The sequence below is a fragment of the Panthera uncia genome (assembly GCF_023721935.1).
Source record: "Panthera uncia isolate 11264 chromosome C1 unlocalized genomic scaffold, Puncia_PCG_1.0 HiC_scaffold_3, whole genome shotgun sequence".
Classification (NCBI taxonomy): domain Eukaryota; kingdom Metazoa; phylum Chordata; class Mammalia; order Carnivora; family Felidae; genus Panthera; species Panthera uncia.
The window spans coordinates 73258020-73285927 of NW_026057584.1; the positions used below are offsets into that span (position 1 = coordinate 73258020).

Below are 27908 nucleotides of genomic sequence, written 5' to 3' on the forward strand. Positions count from 1 at the left end.
AAGCCTATGACTTAAATCTGCATAACAAACTTGCCCTTATTTACTGTGCTTTTCCTGGTAAATTCCCATTAGTAACTCCCCATCCCCAATATCTTTTGTCTTGAGCTAAAGATTGCATTTAAGGTGTGACTTCAGCTATTTTGGGGAATGACTCAGTTTTCCTGGGTCTGTCTTGTGTATACGGGAGGTATATGTGTTATTAAACTTTTGTTTTTCTCCTGTTAATTTTTTTCATGTCAATTTAATTCTTAGACCAACCAAAAGAATTGTGAAAGGTATAGAAAATGATTTTCTCCCCAACATTACAGACAACCGGTGACAGTTTATTACTATTATATCTTTATGGATAAAACACCCTATGTTTTATTTGGTAGTTGGATAGACTCATCTTGGTGCTAAATGTATCTTGTGTCGCCATGTGCTTGTAGGAAAAATAATGTATGTTACAAACGTCTACCTGACCTCCTATTCTGTAGGACAGCATAAAGACTGCTTTTTATAGAGGTGAACATGCTGCATAGACAGAACTCTGGATTATTCTTTTATGTTTCAAAGCTGAACTAATTCTAATGCCAGAAAACAACTGTCAAAGCAGGGCATTCAGAAAGAAGATAATCCAAAGAAGAAAAATAAAACTTCCATAAAAACTAAAGTATAAGTTGCATGTTGTTACAGGGTCACGGAAATATAGGAGTAGGAGAGAGACAAATTAAACTCTCTGAGCTCTGCCATATCCTTGAATTGAAGTGTATGGCAGTCTTGAGGGAATGGAGTATGGGAATTGGAGTCAGGTCTTTAAAGCCAATGAGAGCATTTCTCTATGTCTATGTTTACTGCTGGGCATTCAGTTGAACTTGTGCCCCTTCCTGCCCTTAAGGGCCTCACAATTTAGTATATCCCCACATATTTCTAGCTTTCGTCTTAGTGTCTTCATTTCCCCTGATTCCATTCAATATTTTCTTCTTTCTCCAGATCAAGGGCTATTCCAGCTCTAAGTTGTGAGGCCGTCTGACCTGCCTTTGAAGCTTCAGATTCTGATCTTGGAATTAAGTGGATAACCCTGTTATTCCTGGTGGGAGGAAATTTCCTGGCCTCCCAACCCTGTTCACCCCAGCTGGGCTGTCTGTCTTGGGAAGGCCTTGATATGGCCTCAGGCCCTCTGCTGCCCTCTCCTGGCTACAACTACTTCTCTGCCAAGGAGATTCATGCATCAGGCTGGATGGAGCCCACGGAGACCTCTGGCCCAAGGAAACATTAGTAGCTAGGCCAAGGATGGCACTAGGTTTCATTTATGCTGCAACCTCATCAGTGAGTTTACTAGCTCTGTGACCTTGAGCAAGTTCCTTTATTTCTCTGTGCTTCATTTCATTAGTGTGCAAAATGGGCATGATAATAGCACCTACCTTATAGCACTGTTATGAAAATCAAATGTGTTGCTATTTGTGAAGCAATTTGAACAGTGCCTGGCATATAATAAGTGCTATATAAATATTAAAAAAATCTTTGAAAACTAAGTGAAGGGTACCAGATTATGCCACCTCAAAATATGTCTCTTTGGCATCAGGATTATGTTGAGCCGATTATTTTTGAGAAGCAGCAGACACTGAAGAAGCTCTGAAAACAAACGAGAAGTTACTCTTTCATAGGGGAAACTGACATTTATAAAGAAAATTTCCTGTTATCTGTCTTTCTCTCTGTATCAGGAAAAGAAAAATGACTCTAAATCACGAGAGAATCTTACTAATGGAAAAGGCACCCACTCAAATGTGGATAACAAACCTCACCCTTGTTGACTATGCTTTTCCTGGTAACTCGTCATAACTGCCCCCACACCAACCCCCAATATACAACTTTTTTTTTCCTCTTGTCTTTAACTGAAGATGCTATTTAAGTTGGTAGCTTGGGCCTTCAGGGAGTTACTCAGTTATCCTGGGTATCTCCCTTGTATATATCAGGTACACATGTTAATAAACTTTTGTTCCTTTTTTCGTTAATCTTTTATTGCAGGGGTCTCAGCCAAGGACTTAAAAAGGTAGAGGGACCATTATTTTTCCTCTCCTACACAAACAATCAGTGTGTTGGGTAGGGAAGAGCCAGTGATGATAAGGGAAAGCATTCTAGAGTCTGTTAGACATGTCTTCCAAGGACATGTGACAAGATGATGAGGCCAGAGTGTCAGATATTTGTCATCTCTGCTATAGATCCTAATGGGCTCAGCCCTAAACACAATTTTAAAGGTGACAATTTTTAATTATTTGCCAACCTCTATTATTATTCCCTTTAGAAATGACCTAATAGGGAGTCAAATTTACTTAGTTATTCAATTTTATCTATTATCTGTCTATCTATCTGTCTATCTATATCTCTCACTTACCTAGTTCGAAGCAGATACTACATGCTGGAGACCTATGTATACAAGCGAACCATGGTCCCTGCTTAGAAAAATCTTAGATTCTGGTTGGTGAAAGAGATGTCACGCAGATAATTGTGCACTTACGTGTTTAATCATAACTGTGAAGAACACTCTGAAGGACAAAATAATGTGAAACAGGAGTCCCATCTTACCCCTGTGGGTCAGGGAAAGTGTCACAGAAGAGACAATATTTCAGCTGAAGAATTGAGATTTAAAGGAACTGGTTAGGCCAGGGATTTGGCCTTGAGGAAGAGAAGGGCATTCTAAGCAGAGGGAGCAGCATGGACAAAAGTTTCTGGAATCATTTGCACTATATGAGATCCAAAAAAAAAAAAAGAAAGAAGAGAAAAGAAAGAAAGAAAGAAAAAAGAAAAAGAATTAACATCTTCCTTTAAAAAGGAAAGGTTGGTAAGTAGCAGGTGTTTTCCATAAGTACCAGTTTCCCTCAAGGGCAGACTGTGTTGGTGCTCTATAATTTTACCAGCATCAGGTAATATCAATAGGGAATATCGAGAATAAATCTGACTGGGGAAAGGGAAAATTTCACGGAGGAAATTCTACTAGGGCTATAAAGGATGGGTTTGGGCTTCAGTAGACATAAATAAACTAAAGGAAAAGAAGCTACAGACCAAGTGGATTATTCTGAAATGTAAAATTTTTGGTATTAGCAAGATACAGCAAGATTTGTTTTTGTTTTGTTTTGTGTTGTTTTGCTTCTACTTCGGTCTTTTTTCTGAGCTCCTGAAAGTACACCATGGAATCTGCTGCCAGAACCACTTACAATAAGGTCGTCCTGTTTACAGGTTCAGTAAGCTGTTTTTATTCTTTAATAAATGAGAAATGATGCCATTATCCCCTACAACATAGCTGAGGTTTTACTTGAACAAAATCCGTTTGGAAATGTTAAGCTGGTGACACAGAACTAATATGCCTCAAGGTGGTCATTCTCTCTGGATTAAAGCTGTGGAACAATTGTGGCTCCTGTTACAAGGAAAATGACAAAGGGCCATTATGAAAAGGGACAAAAATCTCTGTTCCCAGAGGGGGGACTGACAAGCTGAAAGTCCCCATCTACATGCCAACACAAAAGCCTGATTGCCTCAGATTGTTTGTTTATGTAAATCAAAAGGCTGCCATTAATTCAGCAAGTGGGGCTGCTCAGTGACAAAGAAGGTGGTGATTGGCCGGATGCTTGCTCGTGGGCTGGTGGCAAATCTAACAAATCCTATTGCTTTGGTTCTAAGCTCTATCTGGATACCTTTAAGAAAAGCAGCATTTATTATGTACTAAAGTAAATACTCTGTATTCTTAGAGTAGGGGTTGGAACGCTTCTATCAAGGACCTGTTCACTCAGTTTCCCCAAAGCTGTCTCCACATCATCTAGCTCAACTGCACATCATGACAGACGTTCCCGGGACATTCAGTCAGGCTGAGTGCAACGGGGATACACCACCTGAAAATGGTCAACAACCAATCCCTAAAACAAATGAGGGAGCCAGTGATGTGGATGGCACCCCACCATATTACCGGGTCGAACGCCGTCTTGAAGACTTACCCACAGAAGGAAATCAGGAGAAAAATGAAAAATTACAAGGGAATAGGCTTGTCAGCTGGTCCACCGATGGGGAGCTTCTCAAAGGTAAAGCATTTTCCTTGTCTTCGATTTGCTTGATTTGGCTTATAAACTCAGGATTCTCTTTTGATAAACCATTATGACAGGAATGTGCTGTCCTTCCTCCCACCCGTGTCCCAGACCTGAGCAATTGTTCTACTGGAGCTGGATAGCAGAAGGACAAAACTTCTGCCTCAGGTCAAATTCAGGCTTCTTTCTTTGATAACTCTGGGACCCTAGACAACTCCCCTAGCCTCCTGAAGCCTTAGCTTTCTCTGTTAGCAGAAGGCAGAAATGACAGTACTGACATTTGTACGGTTGTTGCAAGGATTACTCAGTGTTGCTTAAACGTTTGCTGCCATTATTTATCATTATTGTCTACAGCCCACATATTACTTAAGCAAAGGAAATTCAGTATTTCAAGTTTTTCTTCTGAAATATACCTGAACGTATCCCAGTTCATGGTTCTATACCTTTATATAGATGTAAAGTGAGAGGTTATCCTTATGTTTATAAGTAGGAACCAATGAAGAAATGAATTGGAAGAAGTGAAATGGTTACTTTTAGGGATCACAATTGCAAATCAAATAGATCTACCTAGCTCGAGTCTAAATTGATAATTTATTTAATCCTGAATGGCTTTAAGTATTATGGGATTAATCTTGTGGGTGTCGGTTGTTTTTTGTTTTTCCCCTCAGAAAAACCAGAAGAGAATCTTTTTATTGTTCATAAGGCTGTGGCAGATCTTTCTCTCCAGGAAACGAGTAGCGATGAAATGACATTCAGAGGAGGTAAGACGAACTTCCATTTTGTACACCGAAATTGTTTGACTGAATATGGATGGCAGGTTTTGCATGGGATATTGCGTGAGTGTGGTGTTGAAAAAGCAATCCAGGCAATGCCTTCAAAAACTCAGAGCTGCTAGAGACAGATAAGGGAGTAGTCCTGATTATCTGTGGGTTTCACCTTAAGGAGTATTCTAGGAAGATCAAGACTAATACTGACTGGATTGGCATAACTGATTGACATGCCTTGACCTAACCATATGATATCAGTTTCTCAGTAAGTTAGTCCACTAAATCAACAACATCAACAACAACAGGTTTATTTAGTGTCTCCAAATCTGCGTCAGGTACCTAGCAAAATATGAATGTTTCATAAAGGGGTTTGTCCTAAAGTTTTACCTAAAATAACACTATAAATTTATTTGATCTGTAGAAAAATTCCAGGCCTCTGATGCAAGCAGAAGATGGTTATCTAATTCTTGTTAATGAAATCTCCCAGGTGATGAAGTTAATTTTAATTGTGTTCTTTCACAAAATGAGAGAATATTGATTTTTAAATTTTTTTTTAACGTTTATTTATTTTTGAGACAGAGAGAGACAGAGCATGAACGGGGGAGGGTCAGAGAGAGAGAGACACACACAATCTGAAACAGGCTCCAGGCTCTGAGCAGTCAGCACAGAGCCTGACGCAGGGCTTGAACTCACAGACCGCGAGATCATGACCTGAGCCAAAGTCGGACTCTTAACTGACTGAGCCACCCAGGCGCCCCAAGAGAATATTGATTTTTAAGAGACTTATATTTCAAATAAACTCAAGAGACTAAGAGACACAAAATCTTTCAGACTTTACTTCTGAGAAGATATCTATGTTGAAGCAATTTCCAAATCAAATACAGGATAAACACCTATTAATGAAGCACTCATTTCCTCTTTTGCCGCCATAAACATCTTGTCTCAAAACTGAAGTCAGTTCATTAGACCTGAGCGATTTAGCTTAGTTAAGACCTTAACAGGAAAAAATGTGGAAGAGATACATTTAAAAAAAAAAAAATATTAGAACATCGCATAAAATAATAGATACCAAAAAAGACAGGGATGTGACTGGCAGTTTCTTGGGTCTGTCCACTTTGCCTGGATGCCTCTCAGACTATCTTCTGTCCATATGTAGTGGTGGAACCTCCATTATTGTAGTAATGTAGTAAGGAACAACCATTTTTAAGCTTTTACATTATCACACGTCATTTATAAAACTTATGCCCCGTGAAGTGAATTAAATAACTTCTTTGCCCTAATCTTTCTGTTCCCAATGTAGCAAGTTCTCAGAGGCAGGGATGTCAAGGTCCATGAGGAGACCCTTTCAAATTTCTGATCAGGAAGTCTGCTGGAGACAACAGTTTGCTGGAATCTTTCATTTTTATCAAACAGAGAATGAATGCAATCTGGATTTTCAAGTAGATGGTCTCAGGGTGAATTTTTCCCAGAATAAATCCTTTTGTGTTTGGTGGAACATATGTTTTTCCTGTAAGACACATGTTGGTGTCTCCTGTTTTCACAATGACAAACAGCTATAAAGTCTCCAAAGAGAATACTCCTGGGTTGAAAATAGCAAGATGCTAAAAAAACTGAGGAAAAACTGTAATTTAAATTCAAGAAGTAATTTCGTGCGTGACAACTCCAGGCCTGAGTCATGATATGAGCAAAAAGATCAGCTTCTTCTTCTTCTTCTTCTTCTTCTTCTTCTTCTTCTTTAAAGATCAGCTTCTTTGTTTCTGTGGGGGAAAAAAAGTGAATAAAAGAAAGCTTAATATTATAGCAAACATTCTAACATATATTTATTTATAATGTAAAGAACATTGACTAGGCACAAACATGCTGATAGGAACCGTGTATAACTAGTTAGGAATGATAATCCATCTTTACTTCTGTCTCTTTTTACGAGTTTACAATCTGGTTCCTGTAGTTGGGAAAACAAAACAATGAAAAAAAAAATGAAAATTCTTAACTGGACATGGATTTGTGAACATCTTTCAGTAAAAGTAGAAAATCGTGGAGGGGAAAGGCAAAGAGGAACATTGTCTCTCATTTTATTTTAAAGACTCTTATGGTGTTGAAAGGGAATAGTGAACCAAGGCCCAACAAGGGACAGAATCCAGACAATATCTTGGAGTCATGCATACGATAGACTGAAACTTCCCACAGAAGTCCCTTTAGAGGGGTACCTGGGTGGCTCAGTGGGTTAAGCATCTGACTTTGACCATGATCTCATGGTTCCTGAGTTCAAGCCCTCTATTGGGCTCTGGGCTGATAGCTCAGAGCCTGGAATCTGCTTCAGATTCTGTCTCCCTCTATCTCTGCTCCTCCCCCACTCACGCTCTGTCTCTCTGTCGATGATAAATAAACATTAAGAACAAATTTAGAAAATATATATATAAAAGAAGTTCCTTTAGTGGTGAAAGCCTAGAGAACAACTTCCACTCTCCATTCTCTTATAATTAGTTCTCTTTAGCATGTAAAATAAATATTGTGCTGATATGCTGTAGTAATTGTGCAGATATGCTGATGTGATCTGCTTGAAAAGTGAAATTTGTGATGAATTAAGCCATGTAAAAGTCACTCCATGATACCAAACCACTTGATTCAGTTGTCTTTAGGGACATGTCTAAAATAATAGGCCAATCTAGCTATATAGAGATGATCTCAGCATGATTTTTAAATCTAGGCTCTCCAGAAATCAGAGGCAGATCTTAGACTACATTGTGTGTGCTTTGGGGGGCTTGATGTTATGGTTAGCCTAGCATTTGACTCCTGACCACCCATGGCCCAAACTAATTAGATGGTGCAACCCATTTTATTGTGTAAAACATACCCATAGCCCACAGAATAATATCCTATAAAGAATATTGTGGGGAAATGATTGCCCAGAAAGGTAATTTAAAGAATAACAGCTGGGTATTTCAATTACGAATTGATTTTGCTACAGGGTATCAAAGGAAGAAGATTCCTCTGAGCGTCGGTAACCAGGAAATAAGTAGACAGGAAAGGATTGCTGAACAATCTCTAGAAGAGAAAGGAGAGGAGGACGGGAAGAACAAAGCTCATCAAGCAACTGAAATTGAATGGTTGGGATATCGGAAACCTAGCCAAGTCGATGTGTTGCATTCTAAACATGAGGAGGAGCAAGAGGTTTGGGATGAAGAAATTAATAACGATGATGATGATGGTTGCAATGATGACGAAGATGAAGTTCGAGTGATAGAATTTAAGAAAAAAAATGTTGAAGATTCCCAATTAAAAGAGGAAGGAAATGCAAATGAGGACTCCCCACTGAGCAGCCCTAGTTCCCAACCTGTGACACCTGATGAGCAGCCAAACTTTGAGAAGAAGAGTGATATCTCCAGAAATGCTTATTCAAGATACAATACAATATCCTATCGGAAAATCAGGAAGGGGAACACCAAACAAAGAATTGATGAATTCGAGTCAATGATGCATTTATAAACTAAATGGAACTGAGAAGCTCTTGTGCCCACTAAAGCAAAAGCTAATTCTATTTTCCTGAGATGCGTCTTTGCCTGCCTTATTTGAGTCATCCCCTTTAAAGATGTGAGAGGTTAACCCCTGCTTCACTGTAGAATAATATGGAAATAACCCTAGACAAAATTCAGTCTGGTAACCTCAAATCAAAATGCTTTAGATTCATTCTTGGGCATTTGCTTTTTAAAACTTTACTAATATAGCCTCGTGTGGTAAGCACTAGATAGCAAATAGCAAGTACTCTTGGAGACTGTGGCATGATTCGGCTTTAAAAGTAGCAACACTGGAAAACACAGTCTTCAAATGAAAGAGGACTCTTAGAAATGACCTGTATTTCTTTTGGTATCTTTCTTCCTGTACATTGAGGGTGCTGGAAAGACTGGTTCCGTTCTCTTTCTTTTAAATATGCTTTTATAGACTCTGGCAATAAGCTTTCCAAAATACTTTGCTTTCCTATTATCTTCAGAAAAGGTTTTAAGTGGTTTTCCTTGGCATCTACAGAGTGAAAACTCTGTATAGGCTTCCTTCGTAGGTGTTATCATTCACTAAATTTTCTCACTAGAGGGGCTGAGCAATTGTCAGTCAGGACAATTGTGTTGACTAAATGTTGGCTTTATGTTCTCAGGATGAATGAAATTCATTGTAAGGTTGGTACAAGGAGGGGCTAGAAGATGGGTGGGCAATAGATTAAAGAGTCAGATAGTTTATTTCTGTGATGGAAAATAAAATCTCATCTGGCATAGTTAAATTCATTAAAAATGAAAATGACAGCTTCGGTGAAATTTTAAGAGGATATCCTTCTCTATTACTATACTTGCTCTTATTAACAGTATCTCAGAAGAATTTTCTTTCCTTAGAAACCCAAGAGAAGTCTCGTCATAACTGTACTAGTTACTATGAAAATGGAAATAATTATCTTAGGGTATTTTCAAAGTAGAGCGTGAGCCTGTATTTTTAGTGAGAAAGCTCTGATAGTTGGGAATATATAATTTACTGGACCTCAGCCCAAATCAAGATGCTTAAAATTGTACTTATGGAGCTTCACTCAAACCGGTGTGTCAAATAATGTATTGAATATTTATGAAAAGGGAGAGTCTATATTTATATTCTTAGATAGTTTCATAATTTTTCATTTCATGCTTCCATATATATCACTCTGAACTTTCTGTCACCACCGTTAAAGATATTTTTGGCCCTGCAAATAAAAAGACAATTCCTTATTGTCTGAATGTAATACAGTCTTCATTGTACTATTCAACCCTTTGTTTATTTCTTTTTCATTTTGTGAAAAACCCTGGGTTAGCCCTTCTTAGATTATTGCTTATTTATGTGTAACAAATCCTGCACATTCTAATGGAAATTTCTTTAATTCTTCCTGGTCATATATTTCCAGGGTATCATGTACTATTATTTACTGTTTACAAGACTCAATTTTGAATTCAAGATTGAAGTGCTCCTTTTATTCTTTCAAACAGATATTTTGCAACCTGATCACGTAAAAGTTCTGTCACTCTTCATCTGTGGAACTTAAAGATTTCATTCTTGACAATGCAAGTTCTCAGAATAAAGCCAGGGAAATCAGGTCTTTCTTGATAAATTTAGGTAGAAGATTAGTGCAGTAGGACAATTTCCTATTTATTTAGATCCTCTAAATCATTCTACCTGGACAACCTATTTTCTTTTCTGGATTACTGATGACCCCTACAATTTTCCACTTAACTTCAAAACACAGTAATGTGTTATCCATCACGGAATAGGAGCATTTTGTTAACCTACCATCAGCAGAGCCTATATTATGAACTGTTCCAGCAGAAGTGTTGAATCCCTGTGGAATCTGAGTGAGGTGGGTGGTCTACGGCCACCATCTATAGTGTGACACGGCCAAGCACCTAGCTCTTATGGGGATCCAACGCCTAGTAACCGTGGCTTTTTTAGCTTTGTGCTCTTACCAAAAATTAACCAACCACAAAATATTTTGTCAACAAAGACTTTTTCAGGGTAAGCTCAATGAGTAAATGCTTAGTGCTCATGGATGAGGCAGTGTAGTTGCAAAAGAGCACCGAAACTATTCTTTGACATTAATGCCCACTGCCCTGTGCTGCCATCTTACACGAAGGCCACAGACTTGAGTGATTATAAGTAACATGATGGGGTTAGATGACTGTTTGATTCTTTATAACCTAGGAAAGGCAAGGGTATGATTCAGATTGCACGAGGGATATTTGACATATTAGACAACTCTACGGGATAAATTAGAACACAAATTGGTAATTATACTGGAAGATTTACTGCTTTTGTGGTTCAAGCTTTGAGGGTGGAAGAAGGACTCTGGTACCTGGTAGGAGGGAAATTGGTTTATTGTGAGAATGTTGATACTCCTTACACGAGTTTTAATTTTTCTTAGTTTTTGGGTGAACAGGAATTAATAAAAAGCTCTGTTTCATAGTCAATATAAAATTCACCTTTCATATAATGCTAGATTTAAAGACATGGAATATGTCCGAATCTGTCTATCATCTGTCTACAACTTAAATAAAAAAATTGCTGTGTCTGACTTGCTCTCAATAAAAGTTTGTGTCCTTGTTTTTGGTGTCTAGAATTTATTTTCTTTAGCTGCTTTTTAAAATGTAGAAAGAGCCCTTGCATATCAACAGCTACTAAAGATTATTCATAAATGCTGTTTAGAAATCAACAGAACACCTTATTTAAAATCAAAACAGCATTATTTATTTCAAAAAGGTCTTAAAATGGTTGTGTAGAAAATTGCAAAAAAAAAATTTCTGGTGGATACATATGTAATGTTCATAAAAAAAAGCTTTATTATTTTTACAGGAACTGAGCCCTTGTTTTAGATACATCTTAATTCCAATAACTTGAAAAACATATGTGTGTGTATGTATGTATATATATATATATATATATATATATATCTTTATAGTCATCAAGGTAATACATTTAAACCATGATGACACTTTTATAGTAATTGTTTCTGCATATTCACATGGGGTAGTACTTTTGGCACATTTTCTAATGAAGAACGGACATTGAAGTTTTTCAAAGTGATAGGAAAAAATATTTAAAATACATAATAATAGAGAATTATGGAAAAAGATGAAGCACTGGGGTATCATAAAGAAGAAATATGTTTGACCATATGAGAAAGGCAACTACTTTTAAAGCCTTAACTTTCATTGCTCTATAAAAACAAGAGGGTTATAAAAAGTAATGTCAAAAGTTACAGCAAACATTTGCCAATATTAAAATATCAGACAGTAACATAATAAATATGAATACTAAAATCCGTATATAGCTCATGAAGAACACGAGGCGACTAAGCCATACAATCAATGTAAACACAATGACGTGGGCAGTAATCAACAGCAGCGGTCACCGAACAGATAGATACGTGGCAAGTTACAAAATCAAAGGATGATATCTAGTAATTAACTGCCAGTGTGGGAGAGTTTTGGACAGGAATTTGGAAAGTAATTTGCGGTTTTAGTTCAAAACGTAATATTACATATTTGATTCCTTCTTTATAATGACTTCAGTTGGGCAGAGGCAGGAAAAAACGGATACTTCAAAATGTTCAAATTACTCTAAATTCCTTTATGCTCCATAGTTTTAATCTCGTTCTGTTAACAGAATGAACAGATGTTTTCATTAACTCTACCTTTGCCTTCTCTTGTTTCTCTGCCCACTTCTTCTAGATAATATGTATAAAACTTGCAACATTTAGGCAGTTGTCTGAAGGAAGAGAATTAAGGCATGTGCATATTCCTGAGTGAATAACAAGCATCTTGATAATTTAAAGTTTGGTTACTCCCTTGAAGTATGGAAAACAATACCCAGAGTGAAAGTCTACTGGAGACGTTTTTGTCCAGAAGGCCAGATTCAGACAAGGCTGTGCACCTAAAATAATTCAAAATATCTAAACACATTTCATAATTTTCTTTATTTGTGAGTAGAAACTCTTGGTTTTATTTTCTCTCACTTCAAAACATAAGAGATAGAGCCTCGTATATTTATATATACACATATATATATAAATATATACACATATTTATCTATATAAATATACGTTTATTTACATATATATTTACAAAGATTGATTTTTTTTGGTCAAGTAATCTGTGCTCTCAAAAATTAGTGTTAATATCTTATATATAGGTTATATTTTATATAGATATTTATGACTAATATCCTTGAACTGGCAAATACCAATCAATAATAAAATAAAAAGCCTTTGTTATCAAAAAAATTGTTACTTATTTGATGGCAACTATCATCATTAGAAATGCAACATATTAGAAACTTGCTCTATCTACTGAAAAATGAGAACTTTCCTGTATGTTTTTGCAAAGTGATGATTCACATAAGCTTGCAAACAGACCCTAATTGGGATGGTAACTATAAGCTGCCCCATTAGGTTGAAAACAGAGGCATTAAATCTGCTTGTTGTGACGGGGTTCCCCCCCTCCCCTTTCTTTTAGGTCCTTTCTTTTAGGACCACCAACACCTGAAATAGCCATTAAACCTCAGCAGGCATAGATAATGCTTTACATTGGCTTACTCAAACCTGTCCATGGAATGGCTGTTTGCCAGAAATAAATATTTTGTGTACATCAGCTTTGGTTACTGTTCCTTTTCTCATTTCAAGGCATGCAGCTTGTAGCAATGTTTGAATAACCTACACAAAAGTTGTAGAAGCACTATGGTGACAATCTGCACAATGTAGTAAAAGTTACAAGACTTGGTTTGTATTTTAAATTAAAGGACCCTTCAATTTTTTACTTCCCACTTCTGTTCAAACTGGACAATCTTTCAGCTTTGATTAATGGTTGGTAGAAGAAAGGGTTGGCAGTATTATTTACAGAGAAACAATTTCTCTATGTCTGCTTCTCCTTCTCATATATGTTATAGGAAATGGAAAAGAGTATGTCCTCCACGAAGTCAAGGAGATGGACTATTGCAAAGCATGTGGGAGTAGCTAACCTTAAGCCTACATTTCTGTTGATTAACAGAAAGGATGTAGCCTTTTATCCTATCTATACAACAGCCAAGAAAGACCTAAGAAGCTTGACATCACAATGAAGGGATTTTAACTGAGTCCACCTGAGTTGACCTCTCTACTTAAAAAACAAATCATAGCAGCATGCTGTAGTCAAAGAGATTCTTTGCTTCTCCTCCTCCTCCTCCTCCTCCTTCCCCTCCTCCTCCTCCTCCTCCTTCTTCTTCTATCTTCTTTTTCTTCCATCTTCTTCTCCTTCTCCTTTTCCTTCTTCTTCTTCTTCTTCTTCTTCTTCTTCTTCTTCTTCAGACAGAATGGAAACTAAATTTTAATCTCTTACTCGTGGGATGATCTTAGACAATCCCTCTCAGCCATCCTCCTTGTCTGCATATTGGGGAGAAAAAGACCTAACTCATGGAGTTGTGCACAACAGTGAGATGGGGCATAAACAGTGCCTAGCACATCAAAGATATTCAAAGATAATTAGTTCTCATCTCTTTTCCCTTTATTCTCTGTAAATTCCTTGTTTTTTATGGAAGATATTGGGACCCTCACCTGCGGCATATTTCTTTTCTGTGTTTGAATGGGAAGTTAAAGTTGTTAAAACAAATAAAATGGTACTGGCTGGCTGGCCTCAACCCTACTCTCTTACATGAGAGCCCCTTGAAAACCATTCTAAGCCATTCATAAAATCAAGGTGGACTGGAGAGATTGAATTCCTACGTACAATAGCTGGTATCTTTTTACCCCTCTACAATCCCTAAGGCGATACTATAAGCAAGGGTTTTTCATATTGAGAATATTTCCAGATTAGTTGTGGAGAAGCTAACAATACATTGTGATTATGGCATATGGTGGTTTGGGGGCCCTGTGAATGACAGCTGATTGAACGTCAGCAGACAGAAATGAGCAAATTCGATGCTAGTAATGAAACATGGCTGTACCAACAACAGCTCTGTCATCTTTTAGGGAGAAGTTCTGGGTAACTGTTGAAAAAGAGAAAGAAACTGGGCAAACTGAAAGGTTCAGAAGTACTTTGATGGTCTGGTAAGTTAGCTTTTGATCAAACAAGTCCTGTGAAATATTACCAAAACTATGCTTGTGTTTAAAGTAACAAAATGTATAGACGCTTTTCTAAGAAAAGGCAATGACTCAAACCAATTCAGGGAAAACTCTGAAGTCCCTGTAACACTGCCTCCTACTGATGGATTTAGAGCTGAAGAGGACCCTAATGTGTCCCATTCAAGGTTTCTCACTAGAAGTACTAGAGACCTAGTAGCATTTACTCCTTTACTATAGTCTTCTAAAAATAGAATTTAGAGGATAATGCTTAAAAAATGTTGGTAGGAGATTTCACAGTCAATACTCTTAAATTTAGGTCTATAAGATTTCTAACGAGTGATTCATTGCTTGAATCTCAGAGTAATAGAAAAATACATGGTAAAAGCTGTTTTTAAAATTCTTTCTAAGAATAAACGTGTCACATATGAAAATAATCCTCTGTGATATTGACAGTATGGATTCAAATATAGCTTCATATTATGAGCATGTCATGGTGAAGTCAGGGAGAGTGTGTACTAAACAGACTATAGAAGTTTTGGTTTTTTTTTTTTTTTTTTTTTTTTTTTTTTGTGAAAAACATTCCAATTTCTTTCATTGGTATGCCCAAAGATAAGTGAATCCAAGCCATAATTCGTCTTTTTCTGAACAGAGTTGATGTTTTTCATGGAAACGTTTTTTGAATAAAAAGAGAGTTTTTACACTGGGGGAAAAAAATAAAATAAAACCTTTCAACATTTTTGCAGTCACACAAATAATTGCATGAGGCACTCAGCAGATTCAGTTTGGGTCAGCAATTCAGTTAGTCCTTTGGCAACTGGCTTGTGTTTTATCCGTTTTGAAAAGAATTATCTCATTTTCTAGTCATTCTCTTATCTCATCTGCAATGTCAGTTATCAGAACAAAACATCTTAAATACGATGCAAATAGGCAAACCTATTTTCCCTTCTGAGTCATAGTTATAGTTCCGCTTTTGTGTAATTAATTGGGAGATAAAATTAAATTTTAAATAGGAAGTCAGAATGAAGATGCCCAGTTTTACCATCAGCTCGACTGAACAAAGTTTCATTTGTTTTTATATTAACAAGCGTATAGCATGGTTATCCTCCAGAGACCCAACTCCAGCGAAAAGCTTTATGTATCTCTATCTTAAGAATGCTCTAGATCAGATTTGTTTGGGCCAGTGGCTTGGGGCAGTGGAATGAGCCCTCTCTTTAGAGATCCAAATTCTAATCATCATCTCTCACTAACTGGTGTGGGATTTTTAGACACATAATTCATCTTTTGGGTATCAATTTTCTTACTAAAAAACCAGTATAAAAGATACTAGGATTTCTAAAACCTTTTCTAGTATGCCTAAGTATTGGCATCCCTAAGATTAGGAGCTCAGTTTGGACCAAAGAAAAATTGGACTTTGTCCCCAATTTATCGGTGTTATCACTAGGTCCACATCTATGGCCTCATTCCCCACTCCCACCCCACCCCATAGAGGTGCTATATTCCCTTTCTTTTTTGGCCAAGTCTAGATCAATTTTTTTCTTAACTCTCTTCCTAAGGGTTGTATATTCTTATTCTCTTCCCCTTTCATTATGTTTACTTCATTTTATTTCTACTTTGGAATCTTTTAGAGCTTTTTAAACATATTTCAACCCTGTGAATGCTGTTAAATCTAAAATACTATTTTATATAAATCTTTAATATTTTTCAGAGCTTTATTTCTTTTTTTAAAAAAAAATATGTTTGTTTATTTATTTATTTATTTTGAGAGAGAGAGAGACAGCACAAGCAGGAGAAATGCAGAGAGAGAGGGAGAGAGGATCCCAAGCAGGATGCAGGGCTCTATTCCATCATGGGATCATGACCTGAGCCTAAATCAAGAGTCAGAGGCTTAACTGACAGAGCCACCCAGGTGCCCCTCATTGCTCTATTTCTGCTTTATTTATTTCAGCTCCTCTTATCTGATCTTGCATTAGAGCGTGTTCAACGATTAAGTGTATTTTTCGTGACTACTGTGTACTGTGACCCACCCAGTCTTTTTCTTTGCCTTTTTTCTTTCCTTTTTAACATCCACATAGGTCTAGGAGGTTGCTAATAAGACTGTTTTTTTTTTTTTAAGTGTAGCTTTAAAAGCACAAAATGAATTAAAACAATGTGTATATCTAGAATTGAATCAGCATTTGACTTCCTCACTGAAAATTTTTTCCATTGACTCATATGGGGAAAAAACAAAATAACATTATGTAGTCATCTAGATTAAAGCTCTACCATTGGGGAGTATGATATTGATACTCTTCACACTGGTAGGCGAACATGAGTGTAATTGGAAGGGACTTCATCAAGACGGCATCTGTGTGTGTTTCTAAGGTCTTTTCACCATAGGAACTCAAGTCATTGTTTTATTAAAAACAGTAAATAAAGGTCTAGGTTCTCATTGATTATACCAACTTGTGACGCCCAAGGAGCTGGTTATTATCAGACTCAGTCATCGTGAATATCACTGTGCTTCCTCCAGTACTTTTGGCTTCATTTCCAGTTACCTGTTTGATCACATAGGGAAGCTTGCAGGCTGAGGTCCAGCACAGGACAGGAAGCAGCAATTCAAAAGGCCACCTAGAGTTGAAGAAGGACTCCAATCCAATGTTAGACTGTTTCCCTGAGCTCACTCTTGGTTTCTTAACTATTGTGGGTGTTTTAATCTCCTATTCAAAGGCTATTAATTTTGAGAATGTAAACTACCACGGAGAAACACAGTCCCCACCTCCACTGTAATTTTCAGTGTCTAATGGGTTTACTGGATAAAAAAATATTAGTTGCTCTTTAGTCTTCATAATATTTTTCAAATTTCCACTTCTGATACTGCTTCACTGGGTCACAAGCACCAACTTTCAGGGTCTTCTGAGAAACATTTCCTTCTAAGCATAACAACTGATGATAGTTTCCAAAAACAATGTGATTCACCTAGAAAGAAAGAGAATCTGGAATGAGCCACAGAATGAATTTGACAACTGCCATATAAAGAAATACAAACTAATAAAAAAAAGATAATTATATTTTTGATTCCTCAGGAATTCTTCTTGCCTAAATTAACAATATGCACACAGTCTTTAGACTGTATTAAATTTGTCTCTATCTCACTTTGCCAAGCTACAAGGCTGTTAAGACTTTTACGACTTCCTCAGGGAGGAGGCAAAAGATTTATTTTCTGACAACAGGTTTGATAACTCTATTATTTAAAGAAAATAATTCCATACGGCATTTACTATATTTGATAGATGATGGTTCTCTAATTGATGGTGATCATGAAAAAATACCCATTGCAAAAAGTGAGTTAGTTAATGTCTTAATTGAGTTCATACCTTATAATGCAAACTTGGAATACAAAGTGCTAGAAATGATGTATATATTTATAAGCTTTCCACCATAATCTCTGATAGTACATGATTCCTGATGTTCAGAAAATCCAGAGGTAGTTAGAAAAAAGTCAAAGGTATTTCAGAGAAGTTCTATTATTGGTTAATATTTATTGAATATCCTAGAAATAATGGATAACCAATTTAGAACATGCTTATGGCTTTATATATTTTTTCACCTTTTAATTCTCTCAATTTTCCATGACTATGACAAAGGTAGTCTTAATCATACGTACATTGTTTTGAATTATTCAAAAGAATATATCAAACAGGGGTGGCTTCATAATAGTTTGTTTTAAAGGTGTTCCTACAAAAACATTGTCATCCTGTAGGACTCTGGTAAGATGATGTTTGAGTATGCTCAAGGTTTTGTAAAGGAGTTGGCCTTGAGCAAAATCATCCTGGATTATCTACAATGTTCTGCCAGTGGATTATAAAGTGGTAACTGAACAACTTGTCCCCAACCTAAAGACACTTGATGAGGGAACCAGTAGTGGAGGGTCATTCCATGCCCCAGTATTTAGAAGCTACCTATGAAATGATTTCCTTTTAGGTGTCCATAATCCAGAGCATTTGGGTGGGTGGGCTTAGAGAACATCTTTGAAATGCAGGTTGGAAATGTATCATTTTAACAATGCATTGGTATTCAGGGTCAAACTCACTATTACCCTACTTCCTTCCATGAAGCTCTCAACTCCTAATGCTAAAAGAAAAGATATGTTCTTGATACTCATAGTCGTATTCTCCATTTCTCTTAACATGCTTTGGAGGATTCAGGAGGTTTAGTATAAAAACTACCAAAACACTGAAAAAATAAGGAAGACTATTATTAAGACATTCATCTCCATAACATCTAGCAGCATGGAAATGGGGAACCGAAGGCAGAAGGCAGCTATGTGGCATGATACAAAGTCACAGGCACAACCAATGTCGGGAAACAGCTATCCAATTTTTGCTATCTTAATTAAATTACTCTCTTTACAAACTGGTTTACCATTTAGAGGGACCAAAATTAAGCCTGTATAAAAATCAGCTAATGAAGGCTTAAGTTCTCAATGGGGTCAAGCCAGTTTGTAAATAAGACCTATGTGATTTAAGGGCTGCTTACTCCTAAATATTTTCTCACCAGCCTGAATTTTTCTCCCTGGTAACAGATTCACTTCTGGAGATGAAAAATGTGTTCTCATTCTCATCCTTTCTCTCCCCTGCACCCACCACCTCCCCCAACACCTCCTGCTTTGTTTGGCATAAGGTTAAGGAAGCCAAAGAGAATATTCAATAGATGTTTATGCATTTTCCCAACACCATGAAATATAAAATTAGTAACTTGTACACTAGTAATATTTCATTTTTCTGAATAAGTCAACAAGAGCCATTATCACTAACAAGGAAAAAAAAATGTCCAGAAGGAACTGAAATATAACAGAGAAAATTAAAAGGGAGGAAGATTGGGAAGCATGTTGCTCAGACCCTGGTTTTGATCCTGAGCGGGAAGAAAACTGTCATGAAGGGAGTGGTCACTGGCTGTGACATCAAAAGGAATGGAGGCACTCTAAGGAGAAAAAGAAGCGTGCTGACTTTGGGGATAGGCCTGAGCAAAATGATGGTCTTCATGCACCCAGTACATTTTGTGGATTTGATGGCTACTTGCTAGTGAGATAGTAGAGACTTTAGGAAGGCCCTCCTGAAACTATTCTTGCCACCCCAAGATCTTACACCAAAGCTTACGATTTGATATCTTGTTAAAATAGAATTGGGGAAGGGGTGCCTGGGTGGCTCAGGCAGTTAGGCATCTGACTCTTGGTTTTGGCTCAGGTCATCATCTCATAGTTCATGAGATCGAGCACCGTGTCAGGCTCTGTGCGGACAGCAGGGAGGCTGCTTGGGGTTCTCTCTCTTCCTCTCTCTCTGTCCCTCCATCACTCACACACACACACACACACACACACACACACAGACACTCTCTCTCTCTCTCTCAAAAGAAATAAATAAACTTTAAAAAATACCATTGAGGAAAACTGTCAGGACTTTGAGAATGAAGAAGTTATAGCAGGGGTGGTCTAGGAAATATTAACAGCTGGACCTCTGGACAAACACCCCCAGATCTGTAGCATGGGTTTATGTAATACTCCCATCATGGCTTGTTTCAAGCTACCAGTGTGATGTCATTGAATGTGAAGTTAGTGCACAATTAGCTCCTACAAGCTGGTGGGAGCTGGTTCCAACACCTGTTGAGAGCCAGGTCTCTGGTAACCAGGGTGGGGGATGAGGAAAAGTCACCCCTTGTGGAAAGGAGGCAGAATGTCAAAAAAACCGGATTCATCCTAAATTGCAGGCCTTGTAGAAAGCACGCTGGTTCTTGTTTTCCCCATATACTCTCCTTATAGGCTTTTCTGGTGACCATTGAGAACCAGTTCTAGCCCATAAGCATTATTTTTGCTGCTGTTAGTTGACTGAGGCAAATGACTTACAGAAACAAAGATGCTGATAGTAATGTAACCAAGGAACCCGGTGACTTATATTTAAAACAACCTACCTGAAATAAATTTTGTAAAAGAAAAAAGACTTGCCAATTTATAAAAAAAAAATATATCTGTTTATCTCTCTGTATGAACTTCTATATTGCCTCGATCATCACAAACACATTTAAAGGTTCTGAGTGAGGAAGCCGACAATGAGAGTTTTATGTCCCCTTTAATTGGAAGTTGGATTTGTGATAAAGAAGAGGTACAGATATTTTGCTTACCAGTTCCGGATGAAAGACTGATGTTGATTTATGCAGCCATTTTAGCCCTTTGTTTCTGTTATCACAAGGGTGCAGCCTCAGGGCCCCGGTATCAGGGACTGGAGCTAAGCACCACTCTCCATGTTTAATAAGTCTTAGCCAGGTATAATTAAATTGCTGAAGCTGTCGGGAAATGAATAAAGAAAAGGTCACTTTCAGCAACAAACACAGGTAGGGTCTTTGCTTCACAGTTTTGTTAGCAATGGTTAAGGAGATGGGCACTCTGATCAAATGTTTTGTACCCAAATCCTGGTATTGCCACTTTCAGTTCGGACAGTACGGGCATACTATTACCATATCGCATTTCATTCTTGTCATTTTTAAGTTGGATAGCAACAGCGTGTATCTCAGAGTTGAGGTAATGACTGCTAGGTGTTTATTTACCACACAGTAAGCCCTCAATAAATGTGAGTTGCAATAATAAAAATTATTTAGTGCAGTTAGTACATAGGCGCAAACGGAGGTCATTTCAGGTAACTCGGAACCCCAGATAAGCCTGGTGTTTTGAGGCAGTGAAACATTCAAACCACCTGGAGCCATTAGGGCTACAAGGAGGTCTAAGTCACAGCCCAAAATTACTTTGGTGGAAATGATTATGCTTCTTTAAGAGTATCCAGATTACTGGACTCCTAGAGGCTTTGTAGGAAAGGTCCACAATCTTTCTTAAGGGTAAAAAATGTTTCTAATGTAAGCAATGTCAAAAATCTTTCTTTGCTGATAGCAGAAAGACTCATCGGGCTCTGCTCTGTTAGCATCCCCTAGTTCCCAAGAATTACTCTTGGAGAAGTCCAGTTTGGGAGAGTTGCTGAAGTCTAAAGTAAATACTGTTTCAGGTATTTAAACCAGGTTTTAGATTTTTATAAGTCCTTTCTCCAGTTATTTACAACCTAGTACTATCTGTCTGGTCAATTACTTTATGGCTCTTGGTCTGGGGGACGTCTGTTGTTTTGCACCAATATAAACATAAAAAATAGACTTCTGGTAAAATCTATCTAAATGTTTTTATCTAGTGAATCATTTGTAATGTAACTGAGATGTAAGTTAGATTATCACACTTGTCATTGGGTTAGACCTCACCACTCAAAGGGTACTCCCTGGACCAACATCAGTATCACCGGGGAGGTAGTTGAAACGCCTGACTCTCAGCCCCATCATGAACTATTGAATCGGAATCTGTATTGTAACAAACTTTCCAGGTGATTTGTGTGCACATTAAAATTTGAGATGCATGGTCTTATGCCATAGTACAAGGAAGTGAGGTGGCTACAAAGAGAAGCTAGATATTACCTTTAGAAGGGACATCTCAACTGGTTGAAAAGGTAATAGTTAATGAAAAGCTAATAGGGGACTTTTTAGGTAAGGTGAAGGATAGAGCTTGGTGGTTAATCCTAGAAATTTATTCCTTTTGTGCTTTTTTTGGATGAATGTTATTAACTGGCTTGGTATAAAGTTTAGTTAATTCGGCCCCAGATAAGTTAACTTCCTCCAACTTTCCCTTACTTCTTATTACTCAAACAAACTATAAGAAGCAGAAGCTAAAAATGAGTAACAAGACAAAAAGGGAGATGGGTGTTTTTTTTTTTTTTTTTGAAAGCAGGGGGCTGCATATTCATATTTTCACCTCCTAGTATGTCCTTGAGAGGCTCAGTGGTTATCCAGACTACAATTTGGGTCTTCAGATAAAATACTGGTTTAATCAGGCATGGAAAATCACTAAAATAATGAGTCTTGAAGGACTGACTTAAATAATATTTTGCTTTCATATGATTCGGACTACTTGTGGTTTTATAATTTATGACTTTATTTCCTCTCTGAATGGTTAATATGCAAGTTGTGTATTTCAAATGATTTTTGACACATTTCTCTTCCCTCTACCTCCCTTCTTTCCTAATTAAAAGAGAGTTCCCTTAGCTTCAAGTTTATAATCCTTAGCTGAATTATAGCAACACAGATGACAAAGATGCCTTTCTTCTAGTAGCAGCTTTGAATTAAGAGTGGAGAGGAAATGTGCTCAAAAATATAAGCAATGTCTTGGGGTGCCTGGGTGGCTCAGTCGGTTGAGCGTCTGACTTCGGCTCAGGTCGTGATCTTGCAGTCTGTGAGTTTGAGCCCTGCATCGGGCTCTGTGCTGACAGCTCAGAGCCTGGAGCCTGCTTTGGATTCTGTGTTTCCCTCTCTCTCTGCCTCTCCCCCGCTCATGTTCTGTCTCTCTCTCTGTCAAAACTAAATAAACATATATATATATGTATATATATATATATATAGGCAATGTCTCTAAGTCAAAGTCTGGGCAAGCCTAGATTGTCATCACAAAATGATTTCTCCACCAAAGTGTGATCTACAATTTTAGGAAGCTGCATTGTACTCATGTACTGATGTTCCTATGAGTTTTATTTGGCACCCAAACCAATAATATCCCCACAGAATGAGAATGGGTAGGGAACGCATGTTGAAGAGGGAGGTCCCATCACTCAGAGCTCACCTCCAGCACTGCAGAGTCCTTGCCCTGTGCTCCTGAGCCCTCCTTCCTCCCCTATCCATTGTGTTCTGAGTTTGTCAGAGATTTGTTGAAGGGTTTTCGATCATGGATCATGGATTATGTAATTTGCATTATGCTCCTTTATATGTATGAGAATGGGGAGGAGGGGACTGAATCAAAACAAAATTTCTCCCTTAGATTATTTAAAAATATGTTCTTCCTTCATTTCCTTTATTATTTTATCTTTATACATAACTTTTTTTAAATTTTTCACATTTTGTGTCTTTATCATTATAACAGTGAACATTTGTGGAGCACTAAGTGTTAAATATCGTTCTACATGCTTCATCGGTATCACATAATTTCATCTTCAAACCTGTTTTAGGGGGAGGGACTGTTATCATGACTATTTACCTAAAGGTTAAAGGGTTTGCAAAGTTAACACACTTTCGAAAGCCGTGGAGCCAGCATTGGGTCCCTGGTGGGTTGACTTCAGTACCCACACTTTTACTCCCTTGCTCGCTGTCTGTACGTTTAGTTGTGGGCTCTCTTATCGCCAAGCGTATGATTATGTAGAAATTTATAAATTAATTATTGTTTGTAAAAGCGAAAATAAATTTCTCAAGCGAGCAGTAAATGTGCCATACCCTGCACTTATCACCTACACCTGGGCCATCTATCCACTGCACCTATGAGAGAGAAAACCCAGCCCAGGTACCTTGCTGCTTCCATCACAGTCTTCCAAAGTGGCTGTGGTGTTTTCAATGGAAATGCATTTGCCCAAGGCCACATTAATAAGCTAGGAAGCAAAATATAAAATATGCATTAAGAAAAAAATATTTTGAAGTAGAACAAGACATTCAGAAAACACAGGCCATAAAACTATAATAAGGTTAAAAGATAGTTAAGTTGATAGCTTAGCATTACTTAACACTATACGATTTTATTGGTTGCTATCTCTAACAGAGACATAATGTAATCTTGCTAAAGTACAGCTTCAATCTGTCAATTTAGGCCTATGATTCAGCCACAGAGCCAACAAACAGAAGCTTTTAATTAACCCTTGCCTGGAATGCTGAATAGGGAATGAGCAAAAGGTAGCATGAGAAGTAGTTATTTTCTTGTCTCAAGTTTTTCTGATGCATACATTAAAAGTCAACGCACATACTTGCAATTTAATCAAACCAACAGTTATGGGCTCTGTTCCCTGGCTGACCCCTCCAAGCTATTTCACTGCTTAGGCACTGAATCATAGATAAATGGAGTCCTTCAAAGAACAGCAGAGTCCAGCTGATTCCCTGTCAGAATCTTCCTAATGACTCAGGCAAGCTACAATTCATTATAGGAAAGTCATGAAAGCTAGTACAGAGCCAAGCTTAAAGACACTATCTGGCAGGCCCCCCAGGTTTTTAGTGGATTTACAGGGTCAAATATGGAGGCAGCTTTCTATAAGTCACCATTTAATGCAGAAAAATGTTGATTCTCTTGCCCTCTTTGACATCTTGGGGAAGGCTAATGAGATGGTGAGTTAATAGGGCGATTTAGACTTCTTAGATTTCTAGAAGAGCTGTGTAGAGTCAAATCTACACTCAGGAAAGCCTTCTGAGCTGGGAGTGGGGGGAAAGTCTTTGTTGGCAGGGACACTATTTGTGCCCTTTCCTGTTCTATCGTGCCTAACACAGAACTCTAAATCCGGGGTGCTTTATGATGCAACTGTCCAGCTCACAGAGTTGTGAGCCTTCATAACAGCATGCTCACTGGTTGGTCCTCACTTTTACATGCATAGCTTAGGTTGCAAGAAAGTAAGGCAAATATTCAGGGACCACCAAATGCAGAAAACAAAACAAAACCTTTTAGCAAGTGGAAAAATCGCAAATGCTGGTAAGCAATGGACTGATATTGTAAGGACAGGAGAAAAAACTTGGGCATGGACAAGCCAGAGAGTTGGGATTGCAGTCTTTCACATAAAGGTGGACAACTGTAGACCCTCACTAGAATGGTGTCCTGGGGAAAACAATTTACCCAGTGGCACAGGGAGACAACAGGGAAGCTAGATTCTCCCTTGGGAATCTGAACCTTGCATTGACCTTCATTTGGGTTTGAGATGCAAGGTGAACTACTTGCATTGGATAGGAACTTTGACAGGCATAAAAATAGTGCCAGGGTGGTTACTTCTAGGGCGGCTGGCATGGAAAAGAACTCTAGAAGGACAGAATTTCCATCAGAAATCTTCAAAGAAAGCTCTATTCACAATTTAACGTGACAAATATGGGAAGAGACAATCCACCACTAGTTAATGGAGCGGTCAGGACACACAGAAGGAATCAACTTCAGAGAAGAGATTTAATAGAAATGCACTGAAGGAGGATAATCCTAGAGATTAAAGAAGGGAAATGCGATCCAGTTGTTGTCTGGATTTTCACTGAGATAAATATAAACTTCTGTATTTGTGGATTACTCAGAAAATATCTTCCCACGTGTTTGGAAAACTCTGGCTTCACTACAGCTGAACAGGTTGGACTGCTCCAGAACCTGGCAGAACCCCTAGGATGGTAATGTTTAGTTGTCTGCTACACGAGGGAGTGCAGTGTGTTTGCCAAATATATTTGGCCCTGGGATCCTATTTCTGGCAGCACAACTAACCTTGCCCAGAGCAGTATATGGGAACCCCTGGTTTAACTGATTACTTTGTATTTATTTTGTACAGTCCCTTCTGCCAAACATGGAAAGGCATTGGATGGAAGGAGAAGATTTTTCTTTCCCTTACTTACCACTCCCCCCAGTTCTCTGAAGATTTGTTTCCCTTCCTCCTGATCAGAGGTTTCTGGAGAAACTGTTTTTCTTCACGTATAAACGATTTATGAAGTGCTAAGGGGTTGTTATTCTTTATTGACTTGCGAATGGTTTTAAACATTGACTTGTATTCAGGGGCGCCTGGGTGGCTCAGTAGGTTGAGCCTCTGACTCTTGATTTTGGCTCGGGTCATGATCCCAGGGTCCTGGGATTGAGCTCTGCCTCAGGCTCCATGCTGAGCATGGATCCCTGCTTGAGATTCTCCCCCTCTCCCCCTGTGTCTCTCTCCTGCTCATGCTCTCTCTTTGTCTCTCTCAAAATAAATAAATAAACTTAAAAAATTATATTTGTGTTTTTAATGTAAACCATTTCAATCTTTTTTTTTTCACCAGGCAGTATGTAAGTTTTTCAATTGTTTTTCAAAATTTATCCATTTTGAATTCTTCCGTTTTCCAATTTAGCAGGTGGAGTTCCCCACAGTTTATCACGGCATTTGCTAAACATTAGGCTATAGGCTGCTTACTAACCATTTAATCCAATGTGTATAAAGACACATTGTTAGTGAGGTTCTTTTATTCATCAAACATTTTTGGTTCCACAATAAATGATCGGTTCTTATAAAAAAGAAAAGAAGACAAACAAAAACCCTTTCACTGGATTTAAATTGTAAAATATTTTCTTGGGATTTTTCAAGACTCTCCACCTAAAATAATGGTTCAGTTAATCTTAAGTCTGAAATGCCTAGTGAAAGATCTTCTTCTTCTTCTTCTTCTTCTTCTTCTTCTTTTTTTTTTAAGTGGTAATAATGCTCCCTACTAGTTGCTTCAAAGAGAAGCCAATGGCATCTTGATTGTAATTTGTCTGAGGAAGGCAACAAATAGAATTCAAAAAAATAATTTAAAAATACTTTGTGCATTTTAATATATTATAGCTCAGGCATCAGCAGGCTGTTTATAGAAGAGCTCTTCAAAAATTTCATGGGAACTCTTACACACATTAGCCTCACAGAGGAGGCAAAAGGTAGTTTTTTAGTTCCCTCTGGTGGTTAAAGTTCAGTAATGCTCTTGCTGAGATTCTGTGTTAGGACAGAATATGGTGAGAATTTCTTTTTTCCTTACTCAGGAGTTGGAATTTTAAAAAAAAAGTGTCAGTTTATTTTACAGACAAATAATTTGAACAGTGTATAAATCCACGGTGTTCTCCCTAATGAGTTACCTAGAAATAAAATATCAGGATAAACCACCTGAAATAGCTGCTATTCTATTTTGACCTATAAAAATGATCATTTTATACTACATTATGTTACAAACAGATCACTTTTACTATTTGCCAATTGAATTTTCAAGTTTCCTCTTTTTTATACTCTTCCAGGATCTTCCCTACACTGGGAGAATGGCTCTACTACATCCTTGCCATCAGGAATTTTCCTAGACAGAGAGTGATTGGTTTGTGTAATTCACTTTCTAGGGAGAATTGAAAAAAACGTGGCCTAAAATAGCAGGCTTACTGATGGTCAAGTCTGAGAACCTCTTGCATGAAGAAAAAGAAAACTCTGAAAGAAAATAAAATAATGCTGGGAATATTTATAAATAAAAATTAAATGAGAAAGCAGTAACATGGATTAAAAATATGCATGACTGGGAAAAGCTCTAGGTCAAGTCTTGACTAATCACCTCTAAACTCATTTTATGATAAGTATCCTCACATCTTGCCATCCTCTTCGAATTAAACCCCACTCCTAGAATGGGCTTGGAATGGCTTTCATCCAGTTTCTCTACTTTCTTGCTTTAGTTCATAGATTTTGTACTGTGTCCAACCTGTCTAGCTCAGTTTCTTCCTTTTTGGTACATTATGTTGTGCCCTGGAATTTTCTCTGTCATTGTCTTTTATTTTCAGTTCCCATTTGAAATCTGTGAAAATCTAATTAAATCATGTCATCCCAATCTTAACCCTACTCAATAGCTCCCTATTACATTCAGGAGAGAAAAGAAAGAGAGAGAGAGAGAGAGAGAGAGAACGAAAGAAAG

The 27908-nt window shown here is 37.6% G+C and overlaps 2 protein-coding genes across 2 annotated transcripts in view; one reads left to right on the forward strand and one right to left on the reverse strand.

Moving 5' to 3' along the window:
* The first annotated feature begins 3737 nt into the window (after positions 1-3737).
* ERMN (ermin) lies at positions 3738-10863 on the forward strand. Its single transcript, XM_049615619.1, has 3 exons — positions 3738-4052; positions 4724-4816; positions 7791-10863. The coding sequence occupies exons 1-3, from the start codon at positions 3812-3814 to the stop codon at positions 8306-8308; spliced, it is 852 nt and encodes a 283-aa protein (XP_049471576.1). The 5' UTR covers positions 3738-3811; the 3' UTR covers positions 8309-10863.
* A 5367-nt stretch (positions 10864-16230) lies between these two features.
* The window catches only part of GALNT5 (polypeptide N-acetylgalactosaminyltransferase 5), a 41634-nt gene continuing 29956 nt past the window's right edge, over positions 16231-27908 (reverse strand). Inside the window, exons 8-10 of the mRNA XM_049615620.1 lie at positions 23807-23887; positions 20571-20732; positions 16231-17372 (exon numbers count right to left, since the gene is read on the reverse strand). Coding sequence (XP_049471577.1) covers positions 17232-17372; positions 20571-20732; positions 23807-23887 — 384 coding nt within the window. The 3' untranslated portion in view covers positions 16231-17231. The remainder of the gene's footprint in view (positions 17373-20570; positions 20733-23806; positions 23888-27908) is intronic.